A 23,214-nucleotide genomic window follows, 5' to 3' on the forward strand; every position below is an offset into this window, starting at 1 on the left:
CTAAAAAGAACCGGTTCAAAAGAATGGTTCGTTGTACATCACTACATGGATTGAACCAAGTCAAGCCATTTGACTTTCCTTGTCACTGTCGTTCTACAAGGAGCCTGGGGGAACAGAGAGAGACTCATGCAGAACCACTTTAAATCTACAATATTTGTGTCATCAATCTCTAAAAACCTAACATGAGTTTAGATGGAAAAATTGCTCAGTCACAGTCATAGATCTACATCCATTTTTCTCAGATCTACTTCAAAATTTGGAAGATCTATCACTGTTTTTGTTTCATCCCTACTTTAAGGGTGTCTTCACATTTGGCATGTTTGGTGCAACCTAACAAGCAGACCGAGACGCTGAAATATGATGTCACAAGTGTAACCCAAAAAAAGGACAGAATGCTCTAGCATACCTGTTTTTTTTTACTCTTCATGTTGCACATCATACTTCAGTACAGGCATCAGAACCGCATCCCCCCCACACTAAATTATTTGTGTGTGCGTGATGGAGGGATTCCTGACGCTGTTTTGACTCCTTTACTTATAAGCTCTTCACGAGTTCTTAGCTGGTCAAAATACCATCAAATGTTGGCTATGCACATATAACGAGAGCATTATCCCAGAACAACATTGTTTTGGATGTTCAGAAAGTTCCGTCAAGAAATATGTCATAAAAGCCAACCAATCAGGTTGTGAACATATCCCCATGCCTTTAGGTTAGGTGTTAAAATCCCAATGTGAACATTAAGCGAGCTGGGGAAAATAAATTTTGTGATCACACCTCTACAACAAATCAGACACTAATAAAACATCTATAATGGAACAAACTTTTAAAGGAGAAAGATTCATTTTGCCCTCAGAATGTAGTCACATCTACCATCACTTTAAGATATCAAAATGGCTGAAATCTCTTACAGCAACTTTAAATGAGCAATTAGTACTCCATGTTAGCTTTTAAAATGTGACTAGTGTTACATCTTTACTACAGGTAAAGATTCAAGTCACCAAAGACGTACGAAGCGGAATCCCACTATGGATTATTATCCTCAGCATTCTTATAGGACTTTTAATACTGGCTCTTGTTATCTTCGCTTTATGGAAGGTAAGCATCACTATTTTGCTTATGTTAGCTCAGCTCTGCACATCTTCAGTGCAAATGTACTAAGGCTCAATGATGTTGAATGTTGACTCTGTTTGTTCTCCTCCAGGCTGGATTCTTCAAGAGAAAATCAGTTAAAGACATGAAGGACGATATGAAGGACTCCGATTGAAGCCTGGGGTTCTGTAGCCTCCATCCCTCAGGTTAACTCATACTTCACCTCTAGCCAAGGTCACCGAGATCACATAGCAGGACCATCTCTAGGAACATTCGGAAATATGAAGATCAGAGTTTGGGTTTACCAAAGGGAACCCAGCGCTTTGCTTGACACTTTGATTCATCTTCATGTGTTCACTGCAAAATTCGACTGAATGTGAACTCAAGTGAACCTCTGAGACTCCACAAGATTGGTGGATATTTTGCCAAACCATGAGAGTCAAGCTTTGTACAGCGAAGCATCAAAGGTTCATCTATAGCCTGAACTCAACATCCCACCAGCAACGGACCTTCATCTGTAACCCCCCTACGGCATTCATCATCAGCATAGCAAGGCTCAGGAACCTGTCCTGGAAACGTCTAGAGTTATCTACAGTCCTGTAATCAGAACCATACACTCTTATTGGCAGCAGGTTTAAATATGGAGGTCTTTTCCAATAACTCACTTTCAGAGCTTGTTTTGACGAATCACTGTACAGTTTTCAGTTCAAAGCATTTTTTTTTTATTAGTGTTATGGGCTATGAATATTGGCACATTCCTTTTTGTTCACAAAGCAATTTTTTGGCACTGATGTTTTTCACGCTTTTTGTCTTCAGGAATGAAGAGGAAAAGGCCTGTACTGTAAATGTAAAGCTTAAAGTGTATATAAAGGTTTGTTTCCAATATCGCTTTAATAATGGAATAATGGCTTTATCAAAATAATTGCATTATCTGTATTCAGTCTGATACCTGCCATGTTTTCTGAGGTAGAAAGCATCTTGAGTGTTTCTCAGGTATTCCAGATGGTTTGCAGACTCAGCGAATGTCTGGAATCATAAAATTGGACTGCCATCAACTTTGTTTTTGTTTTTTTGCCATATGTAAATATTAGAAAAACAATTACTTGACTAAATGTTAAAGCTTAACTGAACAATAACTGTTTTCAAACAGGATTTCCAGACGCTCTCGTATTGGACGACAGTCCCACCTTAACTTCATTCTGGCTTCTTCCCTCTTTGTCGCCATCTCTGTTCGAAATTTGCAATTGCAGTCATTCGCGGAATTATCAACTTTATGCAAGTTTTACTTCGACACGGCACAGCGTGGATGAACACAATGTTTGAGGAGACTGTGAGGCTGTCAGTCACCTCGCCGATGTGGATACGCTCATTCAGAATCACAGATTATTTTTTTTGGAAGTATAACCAACAAAAATTTTCACCCAAAAACTTCATCCGAACTAGTAAGAAACATCCATTTTTGTTCTGGTTCTGACATTGCAGTAAATCGCGCTGATTAAATCTAACAATCGCTTATAAGTTATCATATCACTCGAAACCGTGCAAATTATACTTTGTACATGTAATGTCCTTCCGATATTGTCCTTGTTTTCGCATGGGTCTGGTTGCAGACTTTTTTTCACTCCGAAGTCCGAGCGAAGTCTTTTGCGTTTTACGGCGGGTGAATCTGTTGTCACTGGTGATTGTCGTTTGAACATTTCTGGATCCGCCGTCAAAGTGATAAGTTTAATTATATCAAGTGGTGTGAGAAAAGGCTATAAATTTCCACCTCCGACATCCTCACACACAATATAGCCTACTAGCTGAGACTCTTCTTTATGTGTGTGTGCAGATGTGTGTGTACAAATGTGACGTAATGATACAAAGACATGCTTGAATCTCCTGTGGAAATCCAACAGTACCACTGGAATTAAAAAACATTATTGCAAGCATAACGCTTTGAGTTGAGTTAAGGCAAGCGGATAGTTTTGAACAAACTGTCCAAAAACTTCTGGCTGGTTATGTATTTTCTCAAAAATCTATTTTGGATCATTTTTAACCCCCCCCCCCCCCCCCCCCCAAAAAAAAAAAGCTGCAGCTTGAAAACTCACACCATTGGTTGAGTAAATTTAGCTGTTGTCAGAGCAACAGAGCAAGAGGAAACAGAGACAGAGCAATGTTTTGAGATCATTGAATTCACTGACTTACAGATGCCTTTTCATATTAAGCCAGACCAGAAGAAATATTTTAACAAAAAATTACACCTGTGTGTGTGTGTGTGTATACCGATCCCTAAGAGGAAATAGTTTCTGAGAAACAGCAGACATAGTTGAACCCATAGTGCACACCACTTGACATAGTGCAGTTAAATTAGCCTATGCAAAATGCAAAACATGAGACTGGGTGAAATCAAAATCATGTGTACATATGCATGGTGTATATGCAGTGCCTGAATTTGCAATGCACTGACTATGAATAAAAAGAAGAAATATTTCTATATTTCTTTGCTTTTTACAAATTTTGCATTAAGCCAATGACTGTTTTAATATATGTATATATATATATATATATATATATATATATATATATATATAATGTTTTTTTTTGGCCATATTATTTTTGCAACAGCTATCCAGAGTCTGCCATAAACTCAACGTGTAAAAACCTCAAAACAGTTCCTTCCCATTTTCATTTTTCTTTGTAAAAACCATGTGCAACATGTGAAACTTACATTGCAAGTTTTTACTGTATGCATATTGCCATTGTTTACCATCAGTGAAAATATATTTTGTTTTTAATATATTTCGTTTTTAATGCTCCCGTTTTTGCCACAAAAGTGTAAGTGCAGAATGCTAGATGTGGCAGAGATGCTGGACATTTTGCTCAACACTCAAGTGTGAATATTTATCACATTCAGCGAGAATGAGCAGTTTTCTCAAATCTGTTTTAGAATATGAGTACTGAATATAATTTAAAAAAATATATATATTTTATTTTATTAAATTGGTGGTTTGATTGACTCGAACGTTGGCAAATATGGCGTTCTGCATGAAGTTTCAAAACAAGGGCTTTCTTTGGTTTTCATGTGGTACTGACTTGACTTGATGATCTGTAGTATACAGCTTATCATACAATTGTCATTTCAACAAACATTTTTTGTTCTCTTAAGTTGGCATGAAAAGAGTTTTTGCTGTGTGGCTCAAAAGGTTGTTTTTCTCCATTTCACATTTGCCACTGTAACTTTAATATCAACTGTCATGTTTGTATCATAGTCACATCCATGTTTTTTTCTTGTACATTGAATGAGATGCCACCATGATTCTATTGTATATAACATCACAATCTACAGTATTCATGTTTCAAACACATAAAAAAGTGTTTAAATATACGTTGTTTTAAATATGCAGGTTAATCAAGCCTCACTTTCAGATGGAGACCATCGGTCTTGGGCACATGTGAGACACTCTGCTGTGAAGTTTCTATGTATGCACTGGTTTGTCAGTTTCACGAAAATGTGTGTGGGGGGGGAATAAATGCTTATTTTGTAATTTAGACACTTCAAGAGACATATTTGTGTGTTTTTATTTATTGTAATGACATAGCCTATTGCAAAAAATGAGCATATGCATAATAATTGCATATGCATCCTTCAAGTTCAATAGTTCCAAGTGAAGAAAAGGTAGAACCTTTCGCCTCTTCGCAGATAAAGTTGTTATGTTCTGTTAGTGAATGAATCACTCATAAAAACGGTCATCTGTCGCCGCCAACCGGCGATCAATTAAACAAATTTAACGACTGAAATCAATTGCTGTATAGGCCTAAGGTTAGCTTAAGTTAATTATTGCTAAGTGTCATTTGATCATATCTAGTGAAGTCAAAACCATTTGTCATGTTTATAGATTTTAGATGCATTGACAAGTTTGTAAAAATTTGCTTTTGAAATAACATCTGAAACCAAGTTTTGGAAATATTTCATAAGCAACATGTCAAGGTTGTGGTTTATGAGTCTTGCATCAGCGCAATTGCAGAATTCAACAGAAATGTCAGTGGGAAACATTTCCATGAGGCAACATGAGGCAAACTCCTCAATTACATCCCAGTCAGAGAGATAAAATCCCGTACGGAGACTTGGGTTAATCATTGTTTGTGTGTGTGTGTGTGTGTGTGTGTGTGTGTGTGTGTGAGTCATGGTCTGCAGTATAGGATCACTCATTTTGAGCATGACTATTACTGTGCTTCACCTTCATCAGCCGCCCACCTGTCCACACCCAGCCTAGTCCAGTTCAGCCAATAGGAACGCAGGAAAAGACCAAAGACGAGGTGAAAACTGTGCCTGTAAAAAATTATCTCTTTTTTTTTTATAACATAATTTCATGAGTAAATTGTGTTTTTGTGGCTCTTTATTGGTTTCCCCAGTCTATCTCTGTTATTTTTTCTGTCTTTTCTTCACTTTTCCATTTGGATTGTTATAAAGTGTAAAAAAGGTGTGTTTTTCATATATACTGTTCTTAAGATAGCTATGAGTTTCCTTATTTCTTCAGTTGTTTGCATTTTGTCTGCTAATGTCAACATCAAAGGAAGATCTGAATCTGTCCAGAGCACTGATGACATCATATCCTGTCATATAGTCATTTTTCCCCTGAGCTTGAGTTCAGGTTGATTCATTATGCTTGGAGGCAACACTATCTGCTCCTTCTACCAAACAATTTCTCCAGCAATGGACAAAATGGAAAAAGTTGTGATACTACTGATATTACTGCAGAGTGAGTACTTTGTTTATCAAATTATGTTTACTACTAATCTCCATAGTTTGTACTTTTTTATACACTTGGGGAGACTGACATGTTTACATTTGGATTTTCAGATTTTGTGTTAATAATCTGATAATGAAAAAGCTCCTACTGAATGCCTAAACCTCTTTTTTTTTTTAAAGATAAACTTAAATTGTACGAGATAATTAAGTTTATTTCCCCTTGATAAAACGTTTTACTTGATGATGCATGGAGGAGATCCAGTCGCATGATTAAATCAAATGTTATTTCGTAACAACAGACAATCACATAATAAATGAAGAGTAAAATGAATTCATCCATTATCCAGATTACAGTTTTTTTCGATTGCTAAACCACAGTGGAGCACAACTGGAGCTACATGTGCAAAACTCTAACTACAGTCTGCACAGCAGCAGTTCATGTGGACCAAACTCTAGATCGTTTTTCATTGCTTGAACACAGTTTTCAAAACTCTACACACTTATCCCATGACTTTAACCACAACCTGCACAACACTGTGGATTTACAGCACTTTGTTCAAATGCTAACACACTGCTGTCAAAACTGTGAACCACTCATTCAAAACAGACTCAATTTCAGCCTTGTGCCTTTCACACACTGCTGACTTTCAAACAATTTCAGCTGAAAGGATGAAAACCTGTGGCCTAATGCTTGTGAGAGGCAGGGTTACAGTATTACAGTATGTACTTTTAGTTTCTACCTTTTTTTCTCATTACCGTAATTCTGTAAATTACTACAGACTATTGAAGCAAACTGCTAATTTTCCATTGTTATGTTCTAAAAATGTAAAAAAAATATCAAATGAAAGAATGTCACTGTTTTCTATGAAGAAAATATTACTTTGTATGAAGTGTGAAATTGTTGAAACTGCAAAGATGAAAAGTTTGTATTTTCTGTATTGGTGTTTGATGCTACTGTTTTCCCTCTCAGTGTGTTCTGAGTGACAGTGTGTGTTATCTCAGTGAGGGTTGTGCATAGTGTTGTGCACACTGAGCCTGTTTTGAGCCGTGTGTTAAGAGTTATGCTCAGGTGACTGTTGGTAATGCAGACTGTAGTTAGAGTTTTGCACATTTAGCTCCAGTCGTGCTCACTGTTGTTTAGCAATCGAAAAAAACTGTAATAGTTTAAAGAGGAAACATAAAATGCACAGTAAAAATGACTTTGATATTTCTGAGTAAAATAGTTCCTCTTTTCATATTATATTGCATTGAAGCAGACACAAGTCATTACAGTTGGTAGCCCCTTGCACTGCGAGATATATACTTGTAACATCCGTTAGCACTTTATTTTGAGACATGAGAGCATTTGTGGTCTGTATCGGACACAAGACTCGTGCCCTCATCTAAACACTAAGTCAAACAGCTGCATTTGAGGCATGAAGATTGATAAAATAAAAGTATTAAGCCTACATTTCAAATGATAATAATGGCAAACTCATCAAAATGACAGTAATGAGAAACACAGCAACATGATTAATGATATGATGATGACATTTGATTAAATGCTATTTAAGATATAAATGATTAAATGGTAAGCAATGATAAAACATAAGTGAGAAATATAATTTCTCTTTTTCTGATTCAGCCTTTCATTTAAGTCTGAATAAATAAATAATTGGCAATTGGGGAAAAAAAAAACATTTTTAGATCAATTAAGATAATTAATTTAAGTAAATTGATAGGCTTTTTTACTTATGTTCTAATATTTTATTTTACTTTTTTATTTCTTTTGATGTCCATCCATACTCCTGGAAAAGAAATACACTTTTGTGCATAGTCCCATAGTTTGTTGTGAGGGTGCAAAGTCTATAAGGGTTGGGTTCTGTAGTGTTTGAAATATACCGACACATATACCGTCAAAGTTTTACCAATGTCACATGTCCCATATTGATGTGTTTGTGGAACAAGCAATCATGCTCAAATGACAGTCTAATTCACTGAGAATGTGAACTTTTCCTGCAGGTTTCTGTATTTCTCGCACTCGGGGTTTTAATGTAGGAACAGCAGGTGCCAAAATTTTCTCATCAGGTTCTGCGGTAGAAGAGTTTGGCTACACTGTACGCCAGTTGAGCAATAATCAAGGAAAATGGTAAGATCTGTCACACACACTGGGGATTTTCTCCACTACATATTCTTATGTATAAGAATACACTGAAGTCTAATTGTGGAAGTGTCAGACTAATGCATTGAGACATAGTCACAGATTACAGTGGGAAAAATTAGACAACCTTTTAACTGACTAATGCCAGTCAGGAACAGGAATTGTCTTTTTTTCTTGCTTGAAGGGAGATTTTGTGTCATTGCTTTAGTTGAGGAAAATCTCTGCCAAGTTTAATTTAATAATTCTTTGTGCAAATTTTGTTTGCATTATCTGTTTGATTGCGTGTTATTGGTCCTCAGGCTGCTGGTAGGTTCTCCCTGGAGCGGATACCCTCAGGATAGAAAAGGAGACCTCTATAAGTGTGACACTGGTGGTTCAACCAGATGCCAGAAACTAAACCTTCAAGGTAAATTTCTCTTTATTTTAAAATAATAACACACTTACAAATAAGTGCTATTATGGGCTCTGGTTATGTTCGATAAAAATACCATGGAGTACCATGCAAATGCATAATGCATATAGCCTATCCATTGTATTGCTATCTGAAACAGACAACAGTACTTTTTTGTAAGGAACTGGAAAAGTCAGAATGAAACATAAGTTGCGATAGTCTTTTCTTCTCTACTGTGAAGTATATCAGAGTGAAACAGCTTTTCAAACAAGAACAAATGTAGAGCTGGACTTGATTTTCTCCATGGGGAAGATGGTTGTGGTTTGCTATTGGTCAATCTCATGGAAGGGACAGGTTGCCCCGCCCTCACTCCAGTAAGCATAAGAGAAGAGATGATGCTGCAAGAGGAAATTGTATAATATTCCATTAAAAAAAACATGAATTGTCTTTGATTTCCTGTCGACTTTAAAATATAACCAATAGGATTTAGATTTTTCCCAAAACATGTGTGTCTTCGCAGACTCTGTCAGCATAGATGGTGTGCAGAGCATCAACATCAACATGAGTCTGGGTCTGACTCTCACTCCAACAGCTAAACCTAACAGATTTATGGTATGATGTGATAGTACTGTGTCACCAGAATCTTCTTTAAAAGCATTCATTCAATCCTTGTCATATTGCAGACACTCTTTTATGGATTAAACTGTATGTTAGAATAAATGCTTGTGTTTCAGACCTGTGGTCCTCTGTGGGCTCAGCGCTGTGGCAGTCAGTACTTCTACCCGGGAGTCTGTGCTGAACTGAGCCCTCGGTTTACACTCCAGCCGGCCTTCTCTCCTGCCCTTCAAAGTAGCCCACAGCTTAGTTTTTACAGCCAGAAAGTTACAAAATACATGTTTCTTGGGTAAATTAGTCATTCTTAATCTTCTAAATCTGAATTTCTCTTTCAGCTTGTGGAGGGCCAATGGATGTTGCCATTGTTTTGGATGGATCAAACAGTATATATCCGTGGGGTGACGTTATACGCTTTCTCTCCCACCTTTTGGAAAATCTTGATATCGGACCAGATAATACTCGAGTGAGTATTGTTATGCAGCTTATCCTGATTCAATTTTGTCTTTGATTTATGTGATGTGATTTAATTTGGATTTTGTTTTTTTAGGTCAGTATTATGCAGTATTCAGAGGACTTGTCATTTCTTTATAATTTTAGTTCTGACCAGAATAAAGAAAAAGTTCTTTCGGCGGCTTTGGCTATTACCCAAAAAACTGGAATAGTAACCAACACTTTTGACGCACTTGACAATGCCAGGTACCATTTTTTTTTATTTGAATTGAATTGAATTGAATTTTGTTCTTTTAGCATTATTTTTTATTTAATTTAGTTATTTGCTTTATTTATTGTATGTAAAAATATAGACGTTTGTGGTGGTTTGTGTTTCAGACAAAAAGCTTTCCTACCAGAAAACGGTGGGCGTACAGGGGCCACTAAGGTGTTGGTAGTGGTGACGGATGGAGAATCTGCTGATGGTCATAAAGGTCAAGAGGTCATTGAGAGGTTTGACCGAGATGGCATCATTCGCTTTGGCATTGCTGTAAGTGAGAGATCAGAATGAAAAAAGCTTCACATTCATGTAAAAAAATATATATTTGGTAACACTTTATTTTACAGTGTCCTTGTTACATATACTTACCATAGTAATAACAGTAAATTATGCATGATTACATGCAACTAACCCTCAACCAAATCCTAATCCTGCCCTAACCCTATATATTGGGACCATAATGATAATTAATGTTAATATTAATATTAATATTAAAATTGTAACCCTTTATTTTAATGTGATGTTGTTACAATGTAATTAATCAGTAATAAGTATATAACTACATGTACTGGGTTAAGGTTAGGGTTTAGTTAAGGGTTAGTCACTTATGCATAATTTTATGAAATTACTTTAGTATTTCTCCTTCAAGTAAAGTTTTATGAAACGTTTTTAATGTTGACTATTATATTTTTATCTATGGTACTGTATGAAATCTGGTCAAATGAAGAACATTAGGTAAAATGAATAGTGAGATTCATTACCAAAAAAGGAAATCATATTGATGAAAATAGGCTATGTTTGCGAATTTCATCTAATTGTATAGTTTTTAATTTTTATAATATGTCTTTAATTAAATGTATTTCATATTGTTTTAAGGTTGCTTACATCTTTTGTAACTGGACAACAAAACAAACAAAATAATGAATGCGTTTGGTGTAAAAGTCTCATTAATGAATTCACACAGATCCTCAAGGAAGGTGCCAATATTCAAAAGTTCATCGAGGAGATTGAATTGATCGCTAGCACCCCAACAGAGAACTACATGTTCAATGTGTCATCAGAGGAAGCTCTAATCAATATCGCGGGATCTCTGGGGGAAAGGATCTTTAACATTGAAGGTAAATCTTGCATTCACAAACATGTTTTTTTATCCAGTGAAAACAGGTCACACTTACTGTACAGCTTTAAATCAGAATAAGCATATGAATATTTTGTTTTGTTTCATTTAAGGCACCGGTCAAGGTCAAGAATTTAAAATGGAGATGTCCCAAGTTGGATTCAGCGCACATCAGACCAATAAAAAGGTGGCAATAGTCTTTCAACACACACATCATGTATCTGATGGAGCAGTTGAACACATCTCTAATGTACCATACTGATTCACAGAAAATGTGTTATTCCACAGGATGAGATCATGCTGGGTGCGGTTGGAGCGTATGGATGGACCGGGACCGTCGTCCATCAAACAGCTGGAAAATCCAACGTTTTCCTCAAAAATGCTTTTGAGAAAACCCTGGATGACAGAAACCACAGCTCATTACTCGGTGATTTTTTTATTACCAAAAGCTAATATACTTGTCATGTAGGCCTATATTTATAATCACGTCTATGCTATTGGATTATAAAAAATACAAAAATTTAATTGTACACTTTTATTCGGCAAGGACACATTAAATTGATACAAATGGTAAAGACATAATGCTATAGAATATTTAAAATAAAGGTTCTTTTTACTGGAGTAAAGATGCTGTACAGTAGATTCAGCTTTGATCACAGGAATACATTTAATTTTAACATATTAGAAAACAGTTATTTTAAATAGTAATATTATTTTACAATATAACTTTAATTCTACTGTATTCTTGGTAAACAGAAGAGACTTCTGTCAAAAACATTTTACTCCATACGATACATACCATATAACATATTGAGTATTTTAGATGGATTCTTCTCATTTTTTGCTTATTCCCCCTGTCATATATCCAGGCTACTCTGTGAGCTCTGTGACTGACGGCTCGTCTGAGTTTTATGTGGCCGGGGCTCCTCGTGCCGTTCATAGAGGACAGGTTATAGTTTACATCATTGACAGCCACAGACAACCTGTGGTCATAGATTCACAAAAAGGAGATCAGGTACAGTACATTGACCCTTAATGACCTTGAGTTTCATCAGACAGTAAAGTCCTGTGTTGTGTAAGTGTAATTGTGGTGTGTGTTTGCAGATCGGGTCTTATTTTGGCAGCGTTCTCTGTCCCGTTGATGTGAACACTGATGGAGTGACTGATCTGCTGCTGGTTGGAGCTCCGATGTACATGAGCGAGGAGAAGTTCGAGACAGGACGAGTCTACCTGTTCACCATTACCAAGGTGACAAAGATTTGCTTTTCCATGCACAGATAATTATCATCTACACTCAAAGTAGGCTATATCCTAAAAATATTGTCCATTTCTTGCCTTGTGTATTCTTAGGGCATCTTAAGCAACCAGGGCAGTTTAGAGGGACCCTCCGCATTTGAGAATGCTCGGTTTGGGACGGCCATCACTGTCGTCCCAGATCTGAACCTGGACGGCTTCAGTGACGTAGTGGTTGGTGCCCCGTTGGAAGGCAATGGCCATGGTGCCATTTACATCTACTATGGAGATGGAAAGACCATCAGAAAACAGAGCTCACAGGTAGAACGCACTAATTTTTCTTTTAATATTCCTGCTGAAATTACCAGTATGAGTGGAAGTGTGGCTGGTTAAGTTGTTGACCAGCCATGAAAACCTTATTCTTAAAAGTACCATCGTCACAACAGTGGAAACAGGATATATATTGAAAATATCAGGGGGCCTAACACAGATCCTTGCAGCACTCCATAACTGATGAAAACCTTAATATTCTTTTGTTATAATTTCTTAGTAAAATAATATTTTAACCTTATAATATAATTGAATTTATGATAATATATTTTAAAATCCCACTTTAGTCAATCATTTAATCCCTAAAACTCATCTTTGATCACCAAAATGACATATTTAAACCTTTTCTTTATGCCTTAAAATAGCTTTAATGTAACTCTACACCCTTGCCTCATTTAGTATGTTGTTCAATGAATATGCCAAGTCTAGTTTCCTGTGATTGGTCGGTCGCCCAGTCTATTGTGATTGGTCTACTCTGCTCTGATGCAAATACAAAGATCACACTTATAATAAGTATTTACTGTATATAAATATTTAAAGCTCCTCTTTTTTACTTATTTTTATGAGCATTTTTATTTGACACTGACCTTTAGTCTTTTTATTTTGTGCAGAAAATTCTTGGATCCAAACTGGACCTGGCGCTTCGGTTCTTCGGACGCTCTTTAGATGGCCGTAAAGATATGAACAATGACTCAATCCCTGATATTTCGGTCGGAGGAGATGGGAATGTAGTGCAGCTCTGGTGAGGGACTCAGTGTAGTTGTTAAAGATCTAGTAAATCATTTACTGAAATTGTGATGTTTTTAGAGTATTTTTTCTGATCTCAGGTCAAGGGGAGTTGCAGTTATCACAACAACGGTCTCCTTCAACCCAGAGAAGATCAGCATTCTGAGTAAAACTTGCATTTTCGGGGGAAGAATGGTGGCATGTGTTACTGCCAAAGTCTGTTTCAGATCAACAATCAGACCCACTACATTAGTGGATCAAGTAGGTAAGGTCGTGTTGTGTTTTGTATCACATCACGCATGTTAATTTCTCTAAAAATCTCCATGAAAGTGAATAAAATCACTGTTCTTTAGATATCAAGTACAACCTGACCCTTGACGCTGACCTGCAGTCATCAAGAGCCACTTCAAGAGCCCAGTTTGACAACTCAGAGCGTGTCCTCCAGAAAGCTGTCAGCGTCTCTGAAACACAAACCTGCGTAGATCATAAAGTCTATGTCCAGGTGAGTTTTTGCCAGTTACCACAGGCCTTATGCTGTTTATTATAACAGTGCTCACTCAGCTTTGTTTTATTTATTAAGTGCTTATGTGCTTGAATGATCATTGTACATGGTTGTTTTCATGGTGTAATAGGAGACCCCTGATTTTGCGAGTCCAGTTGCTTTGCGAGTCGACATCAGTCCACAGGATCCAGAAAACGGCCCTGCAATAGATGCATTTCAGCCCAAAGCATGGGATTTTTTTGTAAGATTGCCTCCTGAATTCAATTAAGTATTTCAATTGTTTCAAAGTTTTTAAACTTTGACAAAAATGCATTTCTTTTTGCTCAGGTCCCTTTTGAAAAGGATTGTGGCTCTGATGATAAATGTACTTGTGACCTGAAGCTGACTGTGAAAGCTGTTGATGTACCAAGGTAACCTATAATATATTTTAAAGGGTCAGTGTCGATAAACTGCTAAAAAGGATAGTTCACCTAAAAATGTAAATTCATTAAAATCTAACACAGTCTCATCCCAAGAAGTCATATAACTGACGTCTTGGGACGTCTTTTGACCATACGTCAACATCCGCCTTTTTAGGGTACCCTTAAACGTTATATGACGATCCCGGGCCGTCATACAACTGACGCTTTACCTTTAGCGTCGGCTAGATGACGGGTTAGGTTTAGGGGTAGGTTTAGGTCTGGGGTAAGGTTAGGATCGGATAACGTCATCTAACCGACGTTTAAGGGTACCCTAAAAAGGCGGATGTTGACGTATGGTCAAAAGACGTCCCAAGACGTCATTTATAGTAAATTCACCTTGTCGTGGGTGATATAATCATGTCGTTTCAATCCCTGTTTATATGTATAGTTTAAAGTATATCCCTGTATATATATATATATATATATATATACACACAAACAATGCTGGGTTGTTTTAACCCAAATTTGGGTCAAATATGGACCAAAATCTTGGGTTAAATGAGCCCGTTCTCATCCCAAAGCGCCATATAAGACGCTTTTGCAAAAGCGTAAATATCCAACGCACATGGCACCCTTTAACGTGAAATGAGACGCAGATATATTTGGGCAGAAGGCGCCCCCTAGTGGTCTAACCCTTACCCTACACCATACCTAAACTTAACCATTAACCGAAGCGTCTCATTAGACGTTAAAGGGTGCCATGTGCGTTGGATATTTACGCTTTTGCAAAAGCGTCCTATATGGCGCTTTGGGATGAGAACGCGTTGGTTAAATATGTAATTTAAAATTTTAAACTAACTTCAGCTTTCACTTTCAACTGTACATTTTTTAGTTACCAAACATTTGTGTTTGTCCATATTTTACCCAAATTTGGGTTGATATATATATATACAGAATATAGGGTAGAAATATACAAATTAAAATATGGACCAGTGTTTTTATTACTATTAAAGTAAAACTAATCAAAATTGTTTTTGTTAATTGAATAAAAAAAATAATAATAATAACTGAAAAACTTAAACTTAATAAACTTAAATGAAAATTAGAAATGGCAACTGACTGGAATTTTTAAAACTAATCAAAATGATAAAAGCAACCACATTACTAAAGCTTAAACTAAAATGAAAAAGACAACAGAAAAACTAAAATAACACTTAATCAGAAAAAAAGAAATCAGAAAAGAAATCTGTAAAACTCAAAAAGTAAAACTCTGTAAAACTCTGTCCCAGACTGAAATGTTGTTCATATTTCATTCAATATATATTTATATTTAATTCATATTTCCACTGGTTTGTTAGTTGATAAAAAGCTAATACCTAAGTAATAAAATAATAATCTAAGAATAAAAAGAATCAAAATAAAACTTTTCCTAAAGATATTTGAATGATATTTTCTGGGGATGCTCCAAGTAATTATTTAGGCTCAAATGGGTTCGGCTGCAAAAATGTTTGGGAATCTCTGCCAAGATGATAAATAAAGTGATCTTTCCAGGAGTTAACTGAAAATAAAAATTTATATCCCCATGGCTATGTGCAATGTTCTATCAAAAAAACAGAATCCTGACAGACTTTTGTGTTTTGCAGCTCATCTTCATTTGTTGTCAGCCCTGACAGAAGAAGACTCTCCTTCATTGTGACAGTAACGAACAGGAAGGAAAATGCATACAACACAAGAGTGTCTGCTAACTTCTCCAGCAACCTATTCTACGCCTCTATCACACCCCCTGTATGGGCACCATTTTATGCTTTGACATAATAAATCGTCTCTGCTTTGTGTAACAGAAATTGCATCTGTGAACTTTCTTCCTCGTGTTTGCAGGGTGATGATAACACTGAGGTGAAATGCACTTCAAAAACAGGCTCACTTGACTGCAATGTTGGGTACCCATTCCTGGCGCCTGACCAGACGGTAAGAGAAGTGTGTGTGTACTGTATAAAAATCTATGGAAAGTGCCCATATAACATGAATTTGTTTTCTTTAATAATTCCATTTTGTCTCATTAGGCAACATACGAGATCAATTTTGATTTCAACCTGAATCAACTAAACAAAAATGCTGTTGTAAACTTTGAAGTGCAAAGGTAAAGACACTACTTAAATAGTTCTGTTTGAACTTTTGTACATCTGTTTGTTTGGCCTGTGAATAACCCTGCATAATATTTTCCAGTGACAGTAAGGAGGAAGTGACATCTGATAACAAGGTCTCTTTATCCATCCCAGTCCAGTATGATTCCGAAATCATCCTCACCAGGTCAGGACTAATGTTATGATGCTTTAAATCAGATCATAATGTTAAAGTGTATATACACAACTTATATATATATGTTGTATATATACAACTCATTCTCATCCCAAGGCATCATATACAACACTTTTACAAAAGCGTAATCATCCAATGCACATGGCACCCTTTAATGTCAAATGAGATGCTTCGGTTATGGTAGGTTTAGGTATGGGGTAGGGTTAGGGTTATACCACTAGGAGGCGCCTTATTAGGCCTTCTGCCCCATATATCTGCATCTCATTTGACGCTAAAGGGTGCCATGTGCGTTGGATGTTTACGCTTTTGCAAAAGAGTTGTATATGACGCCTTGGGATGAGAATGGGCTATATATATATATATATATATATATATATATTTTTTTTTTCTTGTATTTGAAAAATAAATCTTTACAATTATTTTTCTAGAGACATAAGCTTGGATTATTGCGTCATTGGTGCCGAGGATCAAGTCAAACACACAGTCTCAGATTTCAATGACATCGGCCCAGAATTCAACATAACATTACGAGTGAGTCAAAACAATTAAAAATGTAATATCACACTAATATGTCCAAAGTTCCCCCTAGTGTTTGCAATGTGAAATATGCGATTGCAGTAGCTATTTTCAGCATGTCTTTCTGCAGGTTTCAACTGGAACCTTCCCAATCAATCAGGCTCGTCTGACAGTCTCGCTCCCCACCAGCACAAAGGCTGGAAACCATTTACTATATGTGACTTCAGTCGAAACAGCACCTGTAAGTTTAACGCTCCATTCAAAAGTGTAGCTTCTATAGTTTTGCAGAGCAGTTCCTACAAATAAAGTGTTTCACTGCACATTATGCTGTATCAAAATGAAATTGATCATTTAAGCTATGTTTCTGATACACAGGTTGTAAATGTGCGGTGTGACAGAGCTCTGATTGACCCGTTAAACATCAGAGAGAAACCCTACACTGCCAGCTTCGCTAAACTGAGCTTTAGAGGGACAACAGAACTGGTCAGTATGTGATTTACAGAGTGCAACATAGGCCTTTATGCACAATCAGCACATACAATACATTTTACAAGTTTGGTGTCAGCATATCAGACTGATTTCTGAAGGATCATGTGACACTGAACACTGGAGTAATGATGCTGAAAATACTGCTTTGATCACAGGAATAAATCACATTTTAATATATATTCAAATAGAAAACAGTTATTTTAAATTGCCAAACAAAATCACAATATTACTGTAGTTTTGAATCAAAAGCAACCTCGGTGAGTATACAGTTTTTCTCGATTGTTTACACACATTTTCTGAAAGAATGCCTCATATTCTCAGAACTCTACACACAAATCTAAAAACACTCACACAATTGGCAAAACCCCTCAATTCTCCTGCAAAATGAAACTTTACATTCAAAACAATGTTATTTCTTCTCAAAATGGTGTTTTGTTTTCAAATGACACACACAAACCATCATATGAATAGACATTTATAAGAACCAGTTGAACACTGATGTGCTCAATGGAAAACACTATGATGAATGGAAAACACTTCTTCTCCATTCATCATAATGACTTAGGCCTTTTTTGTTCAGTGTTACACTTACTACAGACATTACATACATAAGTGTGTTGTAAAATATTTGAGAATATTGCTTTTTAGACAGAACACACAAATACACGGTAACAAATATATTTTATTTTTCCCACAAAATCAATGGGAGATAGATCCCACATTTTGTACACCCCAACCAACACACAGTTGCACATACAGTGGTCTACATACAAAACAACAGAATTTCTTATGCTGTTACAGTAAAAAAAGAAAGAAAAAAAATCTATGCTGCATCCTCTCTTTGGTTTTGGTATTTTATGCTAAAGCTCTGATCACTAATTGTAAAACTGTGTGACGGGTGTTTGCCCATGTGACGAGTCAGTGTGAATATTTGAATGGCAGTGTGTTCCTCATGAAAAGAAGAGATTTTCTGCATGAAAACTGTGCCAAATGCAGAGAACTTGTGTGTAGTGTTTTGAAAAACGTGTGTTTTAGAACTGCAATTTGAGTGTAAAGCAGGAATTGTGCTTGTAGTTCAGTAGAATTGGCTCAGGGGGTTGGTGAATGAGTTACATGTTGTGGTCATTGTGTCTCAAGTACCAGAAAATGTGTGTAAACAATCGAGAAAAACTGTAAGAGACTTCTTTCAAAAACATTGAAATATCTTACTGAACCCAAACTTGTGTAACATACATTTTCAGAATTGCAAGGCGGCAAAATGTGAACCCATGACTTGTGTCCTCGAAGATCTGGAGATGAAAACCAGCTACTTTGTAAACATAACCGCAAGGATCTGGAACGGCACTTTTGCCTTTGTAAGTGTCTTTTGAAGTGTTTTATTATGTCCGATAGCAGATACTTCAGTTTACACTCATGTTTATCTTCTTCTAGGCGGATTTTCAGACTGTTCTAGTGGCTGGAAGCTCTGAAATAGAAACATCTCAGCCTGATCTCATAGTCGTCACACACAAACAACAACAGGTCAGTTCCCTTTCTTTCAGTTGTTTGAGCAATGATCAACACTTCTGAAAAGAGTTGTTGCTTTTTAAGGTTGGTTTCAGTATGCATCCTGCTGGTTGACCACCAGCCGTTCTGTTCAATTGCAGAACTAATGGTGAAATTGGTTTACTACAGTATATGCTTGTTTTAATCTGCACATTTGTTGTTCTTTAAAACATTATACTTAAGAAGCAGAAGTTCAGACATGTTTCAGAGTTTACTTTGATACCCCATTGTGAAATATGTAATGTATGTGTGTGTGGTTTTTGCGGAAACATTGATAAAAAAAATCATTTATTTGAGGCAGAAACATTATAAATGTCTTTACTGTCCCTTTTTATCAATTTAATACATCCTTGCTGAATAAAAGCATTAATTTCTTTAATTATTTACTTTTGAATAGTATATCATATATTCCAAGGTTAAACCCATACAGTGGTATTGCCTTCATTGATATGCTTTATCTAATCTTTCCTGACTCCGCTGCAGATAAAAATTACAGTCAGTAAAGAAGGAGCGATTGGAGATATTCCTATTGGTGTTATCATAGGAAGTGTCATTGGCGGACTCCTCCTGTTTGTTCTCGCCACAGTGATTCTATGGAAGGTACTGTATGTGCTCTTTGTTTTAGCATGAACTACTTTACGACTGCACTGTAATTTTACAAAGTAAAATGCTTTCTAATAATATAATATAATAAGAGATGTCAAAATGATTTTGGTTTAACTCGTTTATTATTTAATATTTAAAACAGCATCCTTTGTCAAAATTCCCGTTTTGTCGAGTATTCTCATAAGCAAAGTCTTATAGTTAAAAAGTGTTAAAGGAGCGTAAAGAGTAGCTCTTAAAGTGACGGCAGCCTAATAAACCTGCTGCTGTCTGTGATTAATATTATTCAAAGAACAAAAAAAAAAATCACTCACTGCTCTTGACTGAATAACTTTTGTAGCTTTAACAAGGATTAATCAGTATTAAATCTATAATTTATTCAGTGACGACTGGGCTAGAAAAAATAATTTTATTACATTTATTACAATTTTTATGTGAAGATTTGTTTTTGTTTTTCAAAGCCTATTAAGTTTTCAAATTGATAGCTATTAATGTTGAATAGCTGTAATTAGTGGTTAAAATTGAGGGAAAAAATCCATAGAGACATCAGTTTGATATCAGTGATTCATAGTGCTTGGTAAAAAAAGATCCCATTAAAAAATATTTAAAGTATACCGTTTTTAAGTTGTTTCTACAATATTTTGAAAATTCAATGTAAAACTATTACAATATAAAAATATAATAAAAACGTTAAAGCTACACTGTGTGATTTTTACCCCCATCTAGTGGTGAAAAGGTATATGATGATCCAGCGAATATTAGTTTCTGTTCCTCTCAATTCCGATTTCGTTTTAACTCCTACGGTGGTCAATGTAGTCCAAGATTAACATGGCTTCCAGTTCGACCTCGTCCATGAGTGTTAACTCAAACGTAAACGCGAAAGGCGAAGCTTGAATTAACGGGTATGTCCCTTTTTGGCTAATGTATTTTCAAGATGGAGGATCAACATGGCGACCGACATTAGAACCCCTTACCCGTATGTATTTTCAATGGCATATAATACACTCACGAACTGAAAGAGTTACACAGTGTAGCTTTAATGTTAGGTGTGATTAATCACAATTAATTACAGATTGTGATTAATTACGTCATCTAATATTATCCTGATTTCCCACCAGGTTGGCTTCTTCAAGAGAAAGCGCTTGCCACAGACAGGGAATGGTCAGGACCAGGCAGAACAAGAGGGTCTGTGTGAGAATCCAGCATGAACAGGACACATGACAATGATGTCACCTCGAAATGTACAGATAAATAACTGATATTCAGTTTGCTGAAATTCGGGTCCTGCTGGAGGTCTCGGTTCTGATAATATCACTGTATTTTAAAGCATCTCACGAGTCACAACTGTTGGACTTAATCGCTCCTTGGCCTTGCTCAGTTGTGCTCCGTTCTCAAGCGTGGACAAATGAGTTTGTACTTGCATGAAGGCTGTGATGTGTCTTCTTAATAATAGAGGGGGTTGGGTGAGATGCCTCTGTCAGTTCCTGTCTCGTTCTAACTTGCTTCAGTATGTTTATGGTTCTCAGTTAAAGCATATCAAAAACAAGTCTTTACATCATTTGAAGTTTGTCAATTGTCACTAACGTCCTGCTGTTTTAGTTTCAGACCACTGTTTCTGAGACGTTTAACTCGCTCATGGCACGAACTCACATACGATGACACGTGTTATGTGTGAAATACTTATTATGAATGACTCTTGCTGTGACTATTCAAGCCCCAGGGGCAGATTAAATTATGTTCTTGGATTAATCCTTGTTTTTTGTTTGGGCATGATCTTCCCTTTTACTCTTCCTTCTGGCTATTTCAACATACTTAGCATATTTTAAAGAGATTGATGCGCATTGTTATGGTTTTATTACACTCGTATTGTTCAGTAGTGGTCTCAAAGAGTCTCTAAGATGGTCTACAGCCTTCCTTCACTTAATAAAACCATAAAGTTGGCGTTTCATCAGTAAACTTTAATTTATGTTTGTGAATTATTATTGTACCTAATTTAAAAAAAAAAAAAAAAGAAAATATAGCCTATAAAAAAAAAATATTTGTCTGTGAAATATTTGTCGGTTATACAGCCTTTAATCACAGCTGTATTTTCTGTTTTTGCACATTTAACAATTCACTTTTTAATTCAAAAAACTGTGTGCGCCAACAGCTTTCAGAAAAAGCTTTTCATCATATTGTCACACACTATGTCGCAATGGAGGTCAACCTCTTCAGTATACTTTTACCCTGCTTTTACCATACATGGTTGTGTTTTAATGTGTTTTAATGTGTCAACATGGGCTTTTTTTGTTTTTTTTGCACTCTTGCTTCGAATTAAAGAAGCCTGCAAAACACTTGTTGTCGATGACAGGGAGATCATGCAAGAAGCTCACCCTCACTTGTATGACCTCAAAATAAAATCTAAAATTAAAATGAATAGTGTAACAGAACTTAAGAATGGAATGATTTAATAATGCTAAATGATGTCCTGCTCCAGCTATCTGGACGTCATGGGTTGAGCTTGACCTCCAGCTCCACCTCTGGAGGAGGGATAGAGTTATATGGGTGGGGTTATGGAGTGGTTGAACACATTATGACCAAATTACATCCAGAGAGGTGGAACTGGTCTTCACTTCACCGGCTCTGCTTTGAGCAGCCTCTCATTCCTAGCACTGTTTCACACACACGCACTCACACTGAACTAGATGCAGATACACTGGAGAGCTCACGTTGATGCTGGATATCACTGTGGACTTAAAAATGAACATGCTGCAGGTACTTCTCACTGTTCTGTGTAAGTAACTTATGCAAACATGCTAGTTTTTTTTTATTAATTCGGCCAAAATTGAATGACAACAGGCTGATAAAACTCTTGGGTCTGTGAGGAACAGATATTTGTCTATTTTTGATCTGCACTGTATGATGTACATGTAAACTATATGCAGTTTGGCATTTCATCAAAGATGTTGACCTTTAAACAAAAGGGTAATTTAAGTGACTTTTCTTTTTCTTATTTTAAAGGGTTTTTTTTTTTCAAAAAAGTGCATTTCTGTGTGTGTGTATATATATATATATATATATATATATATATGAAGAGTTCAGATGCAAAAGCCTCTAAGTGCCATTTGAAATTTTCTTCTAGAATGATCATTTTTATCAAACTTGTATATTCAAGTTCAGTGATTTCACTTAAATGGCAATGATAATTACCTATTAATTGTTATTAAAGGGAAATTACTGAACTGAAATATGCAAGTTTGATAAAAATCATCATTAAAGAACAAAATTTCAAATGGCATTTAGAGGCTTTTGCATCTGAACTCTTCATATATATTTATATATATATATATATATATATATGTGTGTGTGTGTGTGTGTGTGTGTGTGTGCGTGTGTGTGTGTGTGTGTGTGTTTTAAATGTTTTATTATTTTGCTATTAGCCCTGTTCTCCAGGTCTAGCAAGTACAAAATGTTTATTAGAAAAAAATTTAATGCAGTATTCAGTTTTTATTCAGTTTTTTTTTTTTACTGTACAAAATGAAAAATTAACATGTTGACTGCTTAAGAAAAAGTAGACATTTAACTAAACTGAACAAATAGCATTTCATTTGTCATTTTTCAATCATTTTGAATGTCTCATACATTCAAAAATGAAAAATGAAATGTTCCTTCCTACAACTGCGGTCTGTGCACTTGACCCATATCTACTTACATGACGTATTTCCTGTATATAACCCAAGTGTTCAATTTGGCATGAAGACCGCAAGGGTATGCAGAA

General features: G+C 36.0%; 3 protein-coding genes across 6 annotated transcripts in view; all 3 read left to right on the forward strand.

Moving 5' to 3' along the window:
- Positions 1–3,136, forward strand: part of itga1 (integrin, alpha 1) — a 46,092-nt gene extending 42,956 nt beyond the window's left edge. For all 3 annotated transcript variants that reach the window (XM_039675443.2, XM_089126174.1, XM_089126175.1), the window contains 2 exons: positions 982–1,095; positions 1,202–3,136. In XM_039675443.2, coding sequence (XP_039531377.2) covers positions 982–1,095; positions 1,202–1,264 — 177 coding nt within the window. In that variant the 3' untranslated portion in view covers positions 1,265–3,136. The remainder of the gene's footprint in view (positions 1–981; positions 1,096–1,201) is intronic.
- Positions 3,137–5,576: 2,440 nt separating this feature from the next.
- LOC120481675 (integrin alpha-2) lies at positions 5,577–21,398 on the forward strand. The gene is made up of 30 exons (XM_039675441.2): positions 5,577–5,831; positions 7,823–7,949; positions 8,261–8,367; positions 8,873–8,964; positions 9,087–9,201; positions 9,303–9,430; positions 9,515–9,663; positions 9,796–9,946; positions 10,641–10,794; positions 10,907–10,980; positions 11,082–11,220; positions 11,663–11,808; positions 11,898–12,041; positions 12,144–12,347; positions 12,968–13,098; positions 13,184–13,347; positions 13,436–13,584; positions 13,715–13,825; positions 13,912–13,994; positions 15,629–15,770; positions 15,864–15,953; positions 16,049–16,125; positions 16,212–16,295; positions 16,733–16,835; positions 16,951–17,061; positions 17,196–17,303; positions 18,551–18,664; positions 18,741–18,830; positions 19,338–19,454; positions 20,576–21,398. Exons 1-30 carry the CDS (start codon positions 5,735–5,737, stop codon positions 20,663–20,665), a joined length of 3,591 nt encoding a protein of 1,196 aa, XP_039531375.2. The 5' UTR covers positions 5,577–5,734; the 3' UTR covers positions 20,666–21,398.
- A 105-nt stretch (positions 21,399–21,503) lies between these two features.
- The window catches only part of itga2.2 (integrin, alpha 2 (CD49B, alpha 2 subunit of VLA-2 receptor), tandem duplicate 2), a 61,291-nt gene continuing 59,580 nt past the window's right edge, over positions 21,504–23,214 (forward strand). The window contains exon 1 of one of the 2 annotated variants that reach the window (XM_089126173.1): positions 21,504–22,230. In XM_089126173.1, the coding sequence (XP_088982299.1) occupies positions 22,170–22,230 (61 nt within the window). In that variant the 5' untranslated portion in view covers positions 21,504–22,169. The remainder of the gene's footprint in view (positions 22,231–23,214) is intronic. The other variant, XM_039675442.2, reaches the window with a different exon arrangement.

This window comes from Pimephales promelas, chromosome 23 (genome assembly GCF_988280905.1).
Source record: "Pimephales promelas chromosome 23, fPimPro1.hap1.1, whole genome shotgun sequence".
Lineage (NCBI taxonomy): Eukaryota > Metazoa > Chordata > Actinopteri > Cypriniformes > Leuciscidae > Pimephales > Pimephales promelas.